This window comes from Crocodylus porosus, unplaced genomic scaffold, assembly GCF_001723895.1.
Source record: "Crocodylus porosus isolate Cpor-Errol unplaced genomic scaffold, CroPor_comp1, whole genome shotgun sequence".
In the NCBI taxonomy this organism is placed as follows: domain Eukaryota; kingdom Metazoa; phylum Chordata; order Crocodylia; family Crocodylidae; genus Crocodylus; species Crocodylus porosus.
In genome coordinates, this window is record NW_017728949.1 from 78,711,004 (window position 1) to 78,728,435 (window position 17,432).

Below are 17,432 nucleotides of genomic sequence, written 5' to 3' on the forward strand. Positions count from 1 at the left end.
GCTACACTACTTTGTCGCATTATACATGTTGAAGCAAGGTCTCAGGGCAAGAATCCCCCCAGGAAAACAGTATTGACGAGCAGGTTGCACTCAGGGAGATAAGCAATAACTGGTGAGACCTGCCTGAAAAGTGCAAGGTAGTGTTTACATGGGCTAGGGACAGACATTCAAGAAGACTGAGCCTGAATTTATTCAATCTTTGCAGGTTATTTTAACCTGGCTGGCTAGGTTAAATTACTCTGTAACTATACAGACATCCCAGACATGCAGGCACATGCCTGCAGTGGCTCAGGCTAGAAGCTGGGGGGTGCTAGAGCAGCCCTCCCTTCCCTTCTACAGGGCTGAGCTGAAGAGGGGCATAACCAGGCCCTGGCAGGATGCTCTGGTTAACCCAACAGGGAATTAATAACAGTGTTTATCACCCCTAACTCAGTGTTTCTCACCCCAACGGAGGTACATTACTGGTTACCTGCTGATTCTGCCTGTTGATTCTACCTGCTGACTCAGCACCATAGCCAGCATGTGGTCCGCTAGCTAATACAGACACCCCTCAGCAAGGCAAAAGGGGAGGGGGAAATTCCTGCTTTGCAGGGAGTGGTGAGGGGGAGGTGGGAAGCAGGCCCACAGTCTCTGCCAGAGCTGCAGCCAGGGAGCAGAAGGGAGGGGCAGCCTGGGTGTGGAGCAGAGAACCCTGCCCAGCCCAAAGAGCATGCCAGGATGCTGGGGGAGTCTGTTTTTTCTTAGACCAGCAAGGGGTCTGGGACAGATATTGCATAAGCTGGTTTGACCCAAATCAGTTAAGTTTGATACTATATTCTACCGGTTTTATCTCAAACTGGTTCATGTGTGCTGAAGATCTGTTCTGTTACAGGTTTAAAACACTTTCTGAACACTTAAACTGGTTTATGTGTAATGACTGCCGCTAGCCAAAGGGATCAGGGCCAGGATGTATGCAGTTTCAGAATTCTTCCCCAGGGTGGACACTTCCTGACCTCTGGTGGAAATTCGATGAAGTGAAGTGGTAGGTCATCTCCTAGAATGTAAGGGACTCAGCTGGGGCAAATGGAGCAACTGCTCCAAGTGCCAACTTGGGGTGGGAGGAGGGGTAAAAAAAAAAGCAGCTGATGTTGGCAATCGTGATCAGAGAGGAAACTAGAGGTCCCCACAGCTCCTGTGTCCCTGGTGTCTGGCCACATTTCTCTGCTGCTGAAGGGACTTATTTAGTTGAAGTTGGTGTAATCTACAGGCTTGTGTGCCAGTTTCATTGGATTTAACCTATTATCTTTAGTAATATAAAAAATGTTAATAAAATACGTATTCCTTGATGAACTGAAGAAATTTGCTGCACTAGCAAAATAACTATTAGAAGTGTAATATTACTGTATTGACATACTACTACTACTAAAACATTTACATTGTTTAATCATCTTTTATTCTGTGATGTTGAAAAACATAGAATTATTAGTTGTTGAAGCTACCAAAACCCACAAAAAAGATTAGTATAAAATATCTATTTTACCTATGTGTGGTACAAATATAGTGATTTAGACAAGCTGAAATAGAAAGTCAGCTGTGGAACTAGGAATGGTGCTGATTCCCATTTTTCTACTCAACCAGTAACTAATTACTCAGTTTTCCCCAAATCTGGGATTTCTGAAAGGTCATGTCTAGAAGCTTTGTTTTCATTTCATGAGTGCTAAAATTGCTTTGGGCATTAATCATGTGGAAGGATTCTATTTCCAATCACACTATATTCCAACCAGATTTTTACTTACATCATTCAGGATTTGAGTGGCATTCTTTGCTCTTAGTAAGTCTGGAGTCTCCTCCAAGATTGTTAGACCTTTACCTTTGACACCCTCCTCTAAATCCCTCCTGTACTCTTTCTACAGGAAGAAGAAAAGAAGACTGTAAAAACAGTTGAGAGACAGGGGAGAGAGAGAGAGACAGAGAATCTCTCCTTTCTGCCACTTGGTTAGAAAAATCAAAATAAAATCCAACGGATTTTTTTAAACAAAAAAAATTACTGCTTGGCGTTATATAACCTCTAAAACATAGATCACAACACATTAGAAACTCAGTGGTAAACATGAAAAGGAAAATGTAACACACACAATGAAACAGTTATGTTGACACTGCAGGAAGGACTCAGTATGAACACAGTTAACAATTAGTGGAATTAACATTCACAACAAATTAGATCATACAGAACATACAAAAGAAAACACATAAAACATGCTTAACATCAAAGGTTAAAGAGTGAGGAAAGTAGTGATGATATACTGCTGAGGATAATTAGTGGAATTATTTGGCTTGATAGAGGAAGTAAATGTGAAGTAGCTGCTACCTCGCTTGCTATTTTGGTTGCATATCTGACATGCAATAAAGATGGTGTAACCTCCAGGCCAGTAAGGTTTCTGCCTTTAATGGACTCTTCAAAGTCCTTCTTATATTCTTTCTGATAAGAGTAGGAAGAAAAAAAGGCAAAAAAGCAAATATTTATTGCATTTAATTTTAAGGTAAAAAGTACTAGGGGAAAAGAAGCAATTTCTAGTTATCTCCAGCATATTCATATACAGCGTCACTACCTCCTTGCAGCTAACTAAGACCTAAACCTGCTTCCACTTAAGTCAATGAAAGGTCTCTCATTGGCTCTGATAGATGCATAAGCTGACCCTGCATTTGAAGGTTTTGCAATTCTCCGGGTACACACAGGAGACAAGGAGCTCAGACAACCAATGCAATCACCCAAACATCATGACCAGCCACCTTATACAAGTGTGTTTCAACATGTATAAGTTTTTCACTGTAACAAAACAAGATCGGATCACCAAACAGGCAGAAAGTAGCTGCTTGAAGGAATAGAATGAGAGGCCAATGAAAGATACTGGGAAATCAAAGACAAAACAGGTGTTCAACAGTTTTTCAATAAGAATGATGCCCAGAGTCTTACACTTGGAAGAAAAAAAATCTTCTTTAGACTTACATAACTAACAAAAAGTAATATATTCTGTTGCAAAAGTGTCAGTGAACTGGACGTCTCTGGCTGCATTTTGCTTTCAGATTCAAAACTACTGGTTGACTATAAACTACTTTACTCACGAATTAAGATAAAGAGTAACAGAACTCATACCGTTTATAGCTACACACTGAAATTTAAAGTTTAAAGTGTTATTAATGGTATAATGGAACTGCCTACCCTATCAGAAGATTATAGCTAAAAAAAAAAAGCATAGTGACATACTCCAGGAATCTAGTCTACCTACCATATTCCTGTGAAAGTGTAACCATAAGCAGAGCTAGGCAGAAGATTCTTAAATTTCCCCTGATGATTTCAATTAAACACTTTACCTCACTCTGCATGAGCTGCGATTCCCTGGCAGTAAGGTATGTTGGAGTTTCAAAATCCAACATGGGTTTTCCTCTTTCCTTTTCATACTTTTCTTTGTATTTCACCTGATAAGAAGAGACAAGAGTTACCTTCTTAACAACCAAAGAACTAGTTCACGGGCCACTATAGGCCTGCTTTGTCCAGTCAACAGATCTTCAGTGGAAAACAAGCTGCAAACTCTGGCTGTCTTGCTAAGAAGAGAACCCACAGCCACCACTGTGAAAGATGTGGAAGGGGCAGACATTCAGCAAAGCACAATGGTGCCACAACTGCCTCTCTTTTTTAATGATTAATTTTTATATAATTTTATTGTATAGTTTTAACAAAAGCTGTAAATTATTACCACTGCCTCTCTGAAAAATTATTTTCCTTTCCATATATAGCCCCTGTGGGAGCTGGGATTTAACTTGGCTGTGAGTTACAGATCACAAGGCATGGATACAGCTGTTTAAGAAGAGGTTAGAGCACGTTAAAAAATCGGCACCTGATCTAATTTAGTTTAGGTGTGGACTTTATACTTAGATCCCTAGTTAGGTCAATCTAAGTGCAAACTGTACAGAAGTTCCAGAAAGGTTAGATTAGTCAAAAATGGCCGATCTATTTTAATGCTACCTTGGAGGTGCACTAAATTAGATCAGGCATGTTTAGACTAATCTAGCTAAACTTCTGTCCACGTTCTGAGAGCGGCTCTGGAGCTGGAAGAGCCCAACTGTTCATCCCAACCTCAGAGCTGTACTTCTTCCTACGCCCCCCCCATAACAGTGGGCTATTTTTAGCCCCCTGGCCACTTGCCCAGTCCCAGATAGACACCATCCCTCCTCCCCCAACCCCCAGCCAGCACCACTAAGCCTGCCAAACTCCTTGCCCTGACTTACCTTAGATCAGACTCCTGGCACCTATCTAATCACTGTGTTAAATGAGGAGGGGGGCGTTTTTAACCTGCTCTAACCCCCAAACCTCTCAGTGCAACATCTGTACAAAGCCAAAGTGGTTAAGGAAGGGAGACACCCATATACCTTTAAATATCTGATCTGAAGGCCTGACAGACTCCCTTTATGCTCCTTTAGCATTCTTGTGATCAGCCAGGGTCATGACTATCTATCCCCTACGGTGCTGGGCTTGCAAAATCACATTCTGGCTGCTTCTTTAGCCAGTTCCACGCACATGTCCCTTCAATGTAGTCAAAAGTCCATGGAGAGTCCCTAGGGGGCTAGTAACTTACCCTGCGCTTTGGGTGTTCTGTTTTTCAAAGCGCTCCCTGATGTGTGATGGTGTTGTCATGTTCTTTATTCAATTATTTGCCTGGGCAGTTCCCCAAGTTCCTGCATAATTCTCAGCATGGAACAACCAGGAGCCACAACGTTCACATCTAACACAGCCCGCACATAGTCATACAGCCTTTTGTTCACTCGTGTGCTCCTCTATGCCATGCAACAGATGGAGACTATGGCTTTAAGTCTATCACTTGCTTAATAGAATCCTCTCTCCTAATTGTCTCTAGAGTCAAGAAAAACCCGGAATAAAAGTGATGGGACCTAGTCCTATGAATAATATTTGCTGGACTCCAGAGGAACAAATATTTGGACAAGTGAATAGCAACAATAGCTGCTGACTTGAGCGTTAGATCTCAACTGCCAAATGATTTTATAACGAGGGAGGGGAAACTTGAAATATAGATCAGATTTCCAGATAGACACCGATCTATTTACTTTATTCAAGTGATGATCATTTGCCCCCCAGTGAGACTCCAGCAAAACTACAACACAGCAACAATGTTCAATAGGCTGAAATACCTGACAGAGCTGGGGTTAAAAGGAAGATATTACTATGTTCAGTAAACTGGCAGAGAGGAAAATATTTTGCCAAGGGAAAGGAATTAAAATTAGCAGAAATGAATAAGATGCTAACAGAAATGAGATTCCATCAGTCAGGGGAAACTTAGGTAGAGCTATAGCAGAGATTTTTCAAATAGATTTATTAGTATGGTGAAAACCCCTCAAAAAACCCCAAATGCGTGTATGCGTGTGCATGGCAGAGTCCTATTGTGTCATTTAAAACAGCACTAAGCAATTGAAATACACTACGAGTAACAATCCTGTGTGAATATAAAACAAGTATTTGACACTGGATAAAACCAAAAAACGAGAAGCGCTTGAACAACTTACGTGACTCTGGAGTTCTGATGCCTCCTTTAGATGAAGCTGTTCAAGGTTATCTGGCACCACATGGTAGTGACCCTTACTCTTCTCATATTGTTTCTTGTACTGGTACTGAAGGGAAGGTGCCAAGAACCACCTCAATAAAAAACTGATCAAGTCTAATCCCTAAGCCCAGCTAATGCAAACACTTCAATGGCACATGAAAGAAAAATTATAAATACCCCCCACAAAAAACAACCCATAAACCAAACTTATTTACTGAGGTGGACATTTGTCCTTTCTAATCACCTCAAGTGGACTCAAATTTTATATTTTTGGGCCAAGGGAAAACAATGAAAAATTAAAATACAGCAAATACATAGTAAGCTTATATATATCAGGTAATAATGACTTTTACCTTTTATCTTACATAATTCTGATGTGGTTTGTTAGGTCTGAACATCATTCTGTGCTAAGACATCAGAATTATGTTAAGCACAAAAATCAAATTTAAAAAGCAGTACAAAAAGAGAATACAAAAGAAAAGGAAAAAAGTACAGAATAATAATCAATAGCAAATAAATGCAAAAAAGGAAAACAGATGAAAGAAAAGAAAGGATAAAATGAAAAAATGGCATTTTATTAGTGATATATGATCAGTTAAAAATGTAAAAAAATAAGTTACAGTTAAAAATGATTAGCGGTTTTAAAATATTAGCATTTCTACTACAGCTAACAAAGATTTCAGTACCCAGAGGATGGATGTATTAATGTTGCTAGTTGGCTAGGAAATAATCATTAGATAGGAGAGGAAGAGATCACTACCAGGTGATGCCCTATGAACAGTAAAGGAGGGAGTAGTTGTTACAGACATTGTTAGCAAAGATCAATTCAGAACAGAGAAGCAATTAAAATGGAAAAGTAAATGGATCTGGGGTTAGGTAATGAGCTTACAGCACTGGAGAGATGGCTGGTGTTCAGGACATGGTTCATCATCAATGATTCAGACATGTCTGTCACAGGCTTGTGAAGTTTCTTTAGATCTGCCTTATATTTCACCTGCAGGTATGAAAAATTCAACAAATTAGCAAAAAAGAACCTCATTAAATAAAGCCACTATATATTAATAACAGAAAGTAGGGCTCTGCCAGTGAGACCAGTAAGCTATAAATCAGAAAACGCAAAATACTGTGGTGAGCAGACATACCTCACTAGCCATGTTATGAGCATCTTTCATGGTCTTGTAGATTTTAGCCTCCTTCAAGTCATACCGTGGCTTCTTCTTCTTGTCTTTGTCAAAATTCTCTTTGTATTTCACCTAATTAAAAAAAAACAACCAAGAATTATAATTGGCTTGTTTTGTGTTAGAGTTTAAAAGAACCCATATTCAGACTGGGAAAATGGTTGAACAACAAGCAGAAGGTATAAAAACCCCCAATAATTTTAAGACATCCATTGGAATAAAAGATAGTTTAAAGATGACCTGACATGACATAGAAATTTGCATTGTGTATTAACACATGGCATACAGATCTTTCAATCAGTGCACAGATTTCAGCTCCTCACTATAAAAATGATGCAGATAAATTAAAGAGCACTTAAAATATTCTGAACCATTAAAATAGTCACTACAGTAGAAACTGTATGTGTATATGTGGCTGCAGTATGAAGTATTTGACTTAAAGGGTATGAAGAGTGGTTAGGGGAACTTAGTATGTACATCTTAGAGAAAAAAGGCATACAAAAATTACCTCAAATGCAAAAAAAAGTAGTACCATATAAGAAGGCTGTATGTTAAATGAAGATCCTATAACTGATCTCAGCCGAAAGGAAGCAATAGGTACAAAAGATGGTAATGTTCCCCAAACCTACTCCAAATTAGGGTTGGGGTTCAGATTAAGTCGTATCTATGAACATTGGTGCAAATCTGTGAAAATGCAGCACATGCAGGGTCAATTCCTGGCTCTACTGAAGTGTATGGGAACTTGCAGGACCATGATTTTCCCTCTTCTACTGTTGTAAATAGAGGTGCTGGTCAGGCTGCTTCCAGGATGACCCACTGACAGCTCTTGCAGATACAGCACAGAGCATTCCAGCCAAACTGTGCATAGGATTTTAAGAGGAGAGGCATTTTGACAAACAAGAATTTGTTGAAAGTGCTGGGTCAGTTTCAAAAGAGATTTCAAAGTATAAACTGGATATTGCAATTCATGATCAAAATTCCAAGAATCAGCCCCTCAAGATTTAGAATCAAATTCTGTTTTTCACAAACAGAGCCCCCACTGTGTAGGTGATTCTTCAATGAAGCATCAGTCCCCAGAGGATTTCATAGTCAGATATTAAATACTAATTTAACACGTTCCTTCCTGCTGATCCTCTGGCTAGTATAGAAAACGTGTGCGGCAAAGCCACCTTATCTCCTTGCCCACCCACATCCATCCCGTGTCCTGGGAAAAGTTGGACACAGTATTATGCACAGCCCCAGCCATTTGAACCACACAGATAAAGAGTCTGTGGCAGGTGAAGAAGGAGCAAGGTGGCCTTTCTGGCACTTGCAATCAATGATTCTCCAAAACAAAATCCCCAAATATTATTCATACAAATGAACAAATCATCTACGGAAGAGCTGATGGATGTAACTGATGAAAGGAACAGACATCATGCAAATAATGATTTTCACTGTTTAAGCATGTTTATGGGAACATTGCAAACATTTACAAGACAACATGTTAGTAAAACTGAAAGATGCTTCAATGCAAAGTTAAAGCACATTCCACATAGTCTCAGCTTTGAAACTCATTAGTATATTCTTATCCATACAGCCCCTATCCCTCATGCTGGAAGCACTGTCTCTCCTTTGCTTTGCAAAAGACTCCGTAATTCAGATACGAGAGGTAACAAATACACAAGTGCCCAGTCGACTGCTTGCTGTAACAGAACAAAAATATCAACACTTTTGCCACCAAGAGAATAAGCACTCACACCTTAGTGCCTGGTCCTGTTCTTCCAATGGTGTAAAACAAGTGTAAGTGAATTAAAGTCAAGAGAGTTACACCAGCATGACAAAAATCAGGCCAATGGCTTAAAAGAGCAGATCTCTCTTGCTGAACCCAAAGGAAAATGAACACTTGACAAAGGGGAACATATACCATTTAAACTTAAAATATAAAGCAATCATGACGGGTGCAAAGAAAAAACAAAACATGGGTAAGCAGCTACACAAACTGGATGTACAACTTATATGAAACAGGAAGACTGGGACAAGATGCTGCTTTCTGGAAAGGAAATGCCCACAGAAGGAAAACATGACCAAAGACAACAACAGTGTTTACAAGCTGACTCAGTCTCAGTAACCATATCACTACAAGGATTTGTGGGGTATTTTTTTCCCAAGACCCAAACAACATCAGATAAAGACGTGTTCAAAAACTAAAGGAAGGTCTTGGTTATAATGAAAAACAACAATTAGAATTAAAAAAAAACATAAAGAAGGAGCTTCTTTAATAACTGCTGAGTGATGCTACTTTTTCTTCTTTTCCTTACTGAGTTTGATGGAGCAGATGCACTCAGTTCCAAAAGTAGGATTCTGATTTAACATAACAGAGTAGGTGGCAGCTGGACATGCAGCAGTTGCATGCAGTAATCATGGGTAGACACAGAGAAACAATAAATTCCTTTTTTCCTTTGAAAAGAAATGTGCAAAGTAGGATGCAGAATCTATGTGATGCCACTGCACTGGTGCAACCTTCGTGTTTCCCCAAGAGTTGCTCTTGGAAGATATATTAGAAAGTGTCAAGAAATAACAGCAGTCAAAACTGAATTTGCCAGATGTATGAAAGCAGATTGATTGATAGAGTCTGGCTATATTGCATCATTTGCACACTAGAAACCATCAGAAACACAACACCCAGAATGCCACAAAGCAGCTAATATGAATAAGTGAATCTTACTCATTGTGTACAATATGTGCCTTGAAAATGAATTGCAGCATTACTGGCATCGATTCTTTACTGGTGCAAGTTAAGATAGTTTCACTGACTTCTGACTGTGAACTTCAGGTCTTGCTGACACAGGCCCAAGACAGAAGTTTGGCACATATGTAAATTCCTCCTGTGATCCACTACCCAGAAACTGAATTTTCTCCCACTTGATTTCTGATGAAGTATTAGGAGCATGTGAAGGGGATTCACACAATCCCTTTAATTATGAAAGTCCTACAGTTTAACAAGGATTCTCACTGATTACATCAGTACACTTGTGATATTAATGGGAGTATGCAGTGAAGTTTCTTACTGTTTTCCCAAGTGTCATAAAACCATTAGAGGAATGTTTTTGGTTTCGTTTTCTTTTAAAGCATACCTGTTAAGATAAGGTGTTTCACTAGTATCATTGCAGTAACCTGCAAAAACTGCTGAGTGAACTTCAGTTTTGCAAATGTGTTGCAAACCAAAAAGCCAGGACAAGTTAAGGAAGATTTCTTAGCTTTTGGTGCTGTTCAGTCCTGGATCTTTAATTCCATGTCAGATAACACAGCATTTGTCATTTGAGCACTGGGATCCCCATTTCTCACACAGTCTCAGAGACAGCAAGCCCTTGCCAAATTAAATTTATATGACTGCATTGCTCATTTTAAATGCTGAATTTCATCTTTGTTGCATGCACTGGCAACCTCCATAAAATAGTCAGTGGAACTGAATGTCCAAGGTCAATAGCAGGCTCTCACTTGAAATCATTCTGTAAACAGATTTAGTCAAATTCCCCACCAATCAAATTCCCAGGCACAATCTTTGCAAAGGAAAAAAGGGATTACATCTGAATAGTCAACTTCACAAAGGTTTGTTGCATTCCACACTTTTGACAAAAAAGGCTATAGAAAACCAATGCAACTAGTGCATCATAAACCCTTTTACAACTCAGGCTTATTGCCTTGCGCTCAGACTGACAAAGATAATCTACAGAATAGGAGAAGGTGCATAAAAGTGGCATTCCCAGTTGTCTCACTTAAATCCATCTTACATGACTACTTAGGATATTAGCTTTCTTAAAGTGTCTCATCATTGGTGTATCATAAGATGCAGCTCCATGCCCTCTCATGTGTCCTTTGAGGTATTCCGCCTACAATGTGTAGCAAGATAGCAAGATCAGAAAAACAAATTGTCACAGGGATAAAGCATGAAGCTATGAGAGAGAATAGCAACAAGCAGTGTTGAGATAATGACATAAAAAAATTGCACAAGAAACAGAAAGTGTAAATCTCACACTAACTGGTGCCCAAGACTACTTCACAAAGAAAAGGTACCAAATAAAGGGTACCTTTAAAGCAAACTGGTATATATATAACAAAGGTAGGGCAATAGGTGGTGGGCAAAATGCTGCTTCTCTGAAATGAAATGCCCATTTCATTTCAGAAAGGAAAACATTATCACAGTAGGTAACAATAGACATTAACTACAACTTGCTGTTTAGAAGACATTGTCAAAGCACATCCTTAAAGAAATACCTTACTGGCATACCACTGAATAGTCAAATGGAAAAAAATATTAAATAACCTCTCTTCTGTAATAATACATTATACTTGTACATACAGGAATACACTTGTATTTATACAGGTATGTCTACCTATCCATTGTAGTTAAGTAACATTACTGTGTTCATTTTACAAATAAGTGAGGGGCAGAGGCTGCAAACACATATTCAAATGACCTGGGATAAATCTTCCATGTTTGTTTTCCTGGTAGAAAAATTTACCCTGAGAGGTCTGAACACATTTTTGAATGCTAAGCTCTTGAAGAGCAGAGAAACTGTAATGCAGACACTCTGTATCTAGCAGGCCCTTGTGCATGCATCTCAGTATGTTCCACAGACTCCTTCAGTCTGCCTGGCACCAGAGGGCAGCAGTCCACAGGGCAGCTTAATTGGCTGACCCAGCCTGCCTCACCGGTTCTATCTCCCTGCAGCGCAATGTAGGATTGTGAAGGGGGTGCATTCTGTTCCCTGCTTTACTGAAGCAGAAGGCTAAGTACAGATATTCAAAAAGCCTCTGGGGAAGTGTTGTATTGCACTTTTCTTAAAGCACAATAAGCTAGAGTATGAGCAAACTGAACAGACATCAGCTGTTAAGTGGGGGGCGGCTTGGAACCTGCTCACGCTGGCTACTGGGGGTGCTCCCACACACCTCCCAGGAGGCTGCCAGAGTGGCCCCTCTCCTCAGTCCCTTCCTGCAGCTGCCCTGGGCCCTGGCACACCACTGCCTGGCTGGGGGGGCTACAAGGAAAAGGGATCTGGGTTCTGTATCCCTGCAGCATCCCCAGCCAGGTAGTGGCACACCACAGGGGCCTGGGCTGCTTTGGGGAGAGAGACCCCCTTACCCCACCCCAGTCTGGCTGGCTGTGGCTCACAGTTGGCTGGAGGGAGGAGGTGGGGCTGACTTGGGTCAGGAACTGCTAAGGTGGTGGTGGCAGCCTGGCACTCGGGCTGAGCAAATGAGGTCTGGCTGAGGCTAATGCACAACCCTGCACAATGTGATCTGGGTTGGCAGTGATCACACTCTAAGTTAACCCTCAATGGGATCTGGCACACATGTCTGATTAAGCACTCTAACAGAAAGTGCTTTAGTCTAGTACCTCAGTGAGGGTTAACTTAGAGCATGTTCCACCGTTAATATCTGTTCAGTTACTGCTTTAGAGGGCTTTCTGTGCACTTAAAGCATAATAGGTGTAATGTCTGTACCTAGGTGAAGAATTCAGCCCAAGTGACGCACTGTTTCCTTTGGTGGGGGAAAAGACACAAGCTAAGCACCCTGGGGTGCTAGAGGACAGTGCTATGACTTCTCTCAGAAGAGACTGTGTATAGACATCGGCTTTCACAGGAGAAACTCTCCTGGGAGTGATTTAACTCTGGTTGTTTTAGGTTCTTTTTTCTCCTGGAGTGGCCATTGTTATACTAGGAGAAAAATCCTGAATATTTGTCCACTCATGGTTTCTTTTGGTACAACAGTGACTCTCCCAAGAAAAACTGAATGTCTGTATGTGATGAGGGACATTCCAGCTCAAGTTTGCCGAAATAGCTAATAATTTTCCACCCCTGCGTTTTTACAGACTTCATCAGAGTTGCTGATCCTCAACTTCTATTTAAAAATCTCTCTCTCTCTCTCTCTCCCCCATTCACACAGACACAGCATACACACACCAGCTTTACTGCTAAAGTAACCACACTGAAGTCAAGAGGAACTACTTGTAACAGTAAAATGAAGCATATGTATAAATGGTTACAGGATCAGGGCCAAGGCTTTACTCAGTGGAACAACAGTCTTGTAAGAATGACAACTTAAATCCCTAACATATATGCACTTGTCCTCGGCTTTCGCAGATTGAGTTCAAAGTTTTAATCAACAAAACTACCTATATACAGTAAAATCCCTGATATCCAGCACAAGTGGGGAATGGGGGTGCCGGTAATGTAAAGATACTGGTTATCTGAGGGCACAGAGTTTCCACCTGGATGCAGAGTGAGGGGTGGCAGCTGCACATGGAGCAGGGGGTGGGGGGATGGAGGTGGTTGCATGCATGCCAGCTTCCCCCCACCCCACATCTGGCTGGCCAGCCAGAAATTCTGGTTGCTAGTACGTGCCCGTTAGTAAAATCCCAGATAACAGGGATTTTACTGTATCTTTAATTAATTCTACATTGCAGGTAGTCCTGATGATTATCTTCTTACTGTATAAAGCTCTTTATGCTGGACATTTTGGAGGAAGTATAAATTGAATATTCTTAATAAGACAGAGACACAAGAAGTTTTATGAGTTGACAGAAGAGGTAAAAGCAAAGAATGTAAAAAAGGCTGTAGATAAAGATGCACAAAGGAACCAAATTCTGCCCTTCCACATCCCACCCCATACAGTACTTAGTTGTAGAACTAAAGGGCAATGCAGTGGTGATTTCAATCCCACTGACATCACTGCAACCAGGATCAGACTCATACTGAATACCCTGTAGGCAAACACCTGCCATTTTTTTAATACACACTCTACCCACTGGGTTACTTTTTTCATTAAGTTAATATAATCCCTTTACAATTATCTGGAATGATTTCCCCCTTTAATGTTGCCTTAAAAGTTTCTGTCCCAGAAGAATCTGACATCATGGAACTACTCACATTGCCCCAAAGCTTGGCAAAGCATTTATTATTACCTGGCTAGTAAGCTTGGACACCTCCTTAGCGAGTTCAATATCTGGACGCCCAAGCATGCTCACACCCACGCCAGCTTCCCGAGCCTTGGCTTTATATTGGATCTGTCAAAAGGAAAAATCACCAATACAGAAAAAAAGATTTAGCTTACAAATAATAAATTTCAGCTATGCTCTTCTGATAGTGTACACTGACACTGTTGATTATAGCAGAAATACCACTAAGGAGCTTCGTAAGAGGTTTATAAAATACTCACATCACTGACTAACTTGGCAACTTGGGTTGCTTTTTTAATATCCGGTCGATCTGCTATAGATGTGTAATGGAGCTTTGACTTGGCATCTTTTTTGTATTCAATCTAGCAAGTGAAAACAAACACAAAGGAAAGTAGGTTACTGCTGCGTTTACCTATAAGGCAGACAGCCAAGGAAGGACCAATAGTGCCGCTGGGAAAGTAGCTGGAGTCCTGCTAACTCCAAGCTTTGGTAAGCCTTTTTCAAATGAGAAAATAAACATTACGTAATAATAAACCATATATGAAAAAATGAAAGATACCATTGTCAATGTTATTTGAAAAGAGATGATTGTAACCCCCACTCATCGGTAAATATACAGGGTCTGATAGTCGGTGATTATTTCTGTGAAGGCAATTTTTTGCCTGCCCATAATTATATCCATGCTAATTCTTGCAAAATAACACTTGGGAAAAAATGGAGATTTGGCAGAACTCCAGAAAAACAGTCCCACCCGTTTAGGGAGACTAACTGAAATTGCAGTCACATGGGTACCTGACTCGAGGGAAATGCTAGACACACTTACAATACTTTGGTTCTTAGCAACTTCCATGGCATGTTTCACTTCAGGAGGCTCCTGCATGATGGAATAGTCAGACTTGCCTTTCTCCTTCACAAATTTCTTTTTATAATTGGTCTGTTTAAAGCAAAAAAGTTACATGTCACTCTATTCCCACAAGAGCTGTGTCTTACTAACAAAATCACTACAAGTTTGACAGAGGCCAACAAAGATGGCCAGATGCATGATTTATTTTTTCTAAATATTAATCAGCAAAAGCAAAAAAAATTAAAGAACGCCAGAACAACCCTCCCCACACACCTTCGTGCAGCACTTGGCACAATGCGTACTCTGCCATACAATTATAAACTGGGATCTCCATTTAGATTACAATCTCTATTAGGTGAAAGCTGCATTAAAAGCCATAGGCATAACAGTGCAGATCTGGCCCACGCACAGCTCCAGCGCACGGGGCAGGGTCAGCTGCTGCACTGCCGGTGCCAGCAGCGCATCCAGCCACCTGCTGCATGAGTGACCATTTTTGTTCCCCTCCTTTGCAAAGTTGGTGCCTGGAGCTGCTGCTGTGGCCACCCCCACTCAGTTATGCTGCTGTTAAAAGCCCTCAATATTCTGCCTGTCTGCTTGAAGCAACCACTTTAATGTCATCCAAACAGTATTTGGTTAAAGCTAGCACTAGGAAGCAACTAATCTTGACCGATTCCTTGGACACCTTGTTGATCAGAATCTACCAGTCACCCTAACATGTAATAATTTGGCCACCTCTCACCAGTAGGGATCAATGCGAGCCATAAATAAATGTTAGCTTGTTCTAGTCACTCACCTCACTGACATTCTTGGTCACTGCTTTGACATGAACAGTGTCCCGCGTCTCAGGCAGGGTCGTATAAGAGCCATGTGGAAGGTTCTTCTTAACATGCTCTTTGTATTTGTTCTGAGAGCACAGAGGAAGAAAAACCCCCCAGATGAAATGAATGTAAGAATATTACAAGGATCAATTTATGAAGGCCACAGATACCGCGTGTATTACCTCAGACACAAGGTGACTGACTGTCTTAGCAAGGAGGACCTGAGGCGTGTCTGGAACAGCAAGGCATGCTCCCCGCTCCTTGTTATGCTTCGCTTTGTATTTTATCTGGCGGGGAGAAAAGATATTATTTTAAGCAATGTAGTACAAGACTGCAAATGTACTAGATTTATTGATATGTGGCAGAACCCTAAAAAGTCCACTCCTGTGAGTTCAGGTTTACAAGCAATGTGCTTATCAGTATTTTCAGTCTATATATTTCTGCATGTCTCAGTGAAGCTCAGCTTGGAATTTTGCTATCCGTATTGCTTAAAAGTGTTAAAGTGCACAAAACACTTAGTATTTACATATCGTCACATCTGAATATTCAAAAGGGGTCACAAGTCTCAGTTGCCCCGGTTTGTGCTTGTGAAGTAATAAACAAGGTCAGTGATATTTGTGAGACTGAATCCATGCAAGGAAGTGCCGTTTGTTAACAAAATAATCAGATCTAAATAATGATTTGTTAAACTTGATTCTTAAACAGGAAATGGAACTGCTCAGGATCTCTGAAAAACAGGCTGTTTCTAATCTAAATATGAACTCTGAAATCTAAACTTAGAAAACCAGGTTTGAAATTTCTGACTTCTGATTTTACTTTACAAATTATTCTTATCAGGTGATATATGCTGCAAAATATTCCCCCAAAATAGTATTCACAAAGTCCAGAGCTTTGTGAATTTTGAAGGCATTCAAGCCTCTGGATATGGAATGTAAGTTTTAGGTTCTTTATATAGTATGTTAAAGTTCATGTTCAAAGCAAAGTTAATGCTCAAATACTTACGTCACTTGCCAGGATTGCATTATTCAAAGCCAATACTGTGTTTTTGTCATCTGTGACAGAGAGTTTACATCCCCTAAGGAATTCTCGGTCTAGCTTATATTCATACTGTAGGAAGAGAAAATAAAAGATAGCAAACAGTTCTTTTGTTGTGAAAAGGAAGGGATGGGAAATGGGAGTATTAGTTAACTCAGCATTTTCTAGTTTTCTTACATCACTCTGTTGCAAGGAAGTCTTTGCTGCCTGAATGAAGTCAGGTCTGTCAGCAGTCCATTGCCAGTGAGCCTTGGTTGCTTCATATTTCTTCTTGTAATCCAACTGTTTTAAAAAGAAACATGAACAGAATTCATATCATTCAAAGTCTCAGTGTATACAGAGCAACTTCACCTCTAACCATGGCTACTCCATGAGAGGTAGGAGAAAGTGAGGAAGTTTTTATGGAAGACGTTACTCTTTATGATAGCAATCCTTTTGAAATCCACTTCTCTTCTGAGATTTTTACAAATCCAGCAAAGGTCTATTTGCACTGGGATTTCCAATGCTAGGTGAAGAAAGGGCTATGCAGGACTGAAAAGTTGTCATGGCCACAACATGGATATACTGTGATCACTGGTCCTCTCAGAGAAACCCATGAACCTTTCCTGGCTAGAACTTATTTCAACTATGAGTTGAAACAGAGTAGCACTGAAAATAATGAAGGGACTTATACCTCCCTAACAGCAGAAAGTGGCCACATCTACATGAGATGCTGACTGTGCAGTTGTTTCTGCACAGTCATTCAGTACTTGCATACATAAATACTAAATGACTGCACAGTAACTGGAGTTACTGCACAGTAGCATCACCACACGGCTTTTTGGTCACACCAGCTGTGCAGTAGCTCATTACTACTGCACAGTAGTGTTTTGTCACAGTTCATGCCATGTGAACTGTGCAGTAGTAATGAACTACTGTGCAGTCAGTGCCTCATGTAGACAGCCACTGAGAGGAGCTTGAAGGAAATAAGGCAACTGGTACCTGTGTTGCACACTGGAAAACTTCTGTACAAATCCACCAGTC

At 40.5% G+C, this 17,432-nt stretch overlaps 1 protein-coding gene across 1 annotated transcript in view; it reads right to left on the minus strand.

Moving 5' to 3' along the window:
• NEB (nebulin) overlaps positions 1-17,432 on the minus strand; it is a 207,897-nt gene that overhangs the window by 25,174 nt on the left and 165,291 nt on the right. Inside the window, exons 121-133 of the mRNA XM_019553612.1 lie at positions 16,587-16,691; positions 16,377-16,481; positions 15,557-15,661; positions 15,350-15,460; positions 14,536-14,646; positions 13,973-14,074; positions 13,719-13,820; positions 6,737-6,847; positions 6,484-6,588; positions 5,557-5,661; positions 3,352-3,456; positions 2,348-2,458; positions 1,776-1,886 (exon numbers count right to left, since the gene is read on the minus strand). Of these exons, the coding sequence (XP_019409157.1) occupies positions 1,776-1,886; positions 2,348-2,458; positions 3,352-3,456; positions 5,557-5,661; positions 6,484-6,588; positions 6,737-6,847; positions 13,719-13,820; positions 13,973-14,074; positions 14,536-14,646; positions 15,350-15,460; positions 15,557-15,661; positions 16,377-16,481; positions 16,587-16,691 (1,389 nt within the window). The remainder of the gene's footprint in view (positions 1-1,775; positions 1,887-2,347; positions 2,459-3,351; positions 3,457-5,556; positions 5,662-6,483; positions 6,589-6,736; positions 6,848-13,718; positions 13,821-13,972; positions 14,075-14,535; positions 14,647-15,349; positions 15,461-15,556; positions 15,662-16,376; positions 16,482-16,586; positions 16,692-17,432) is intronic.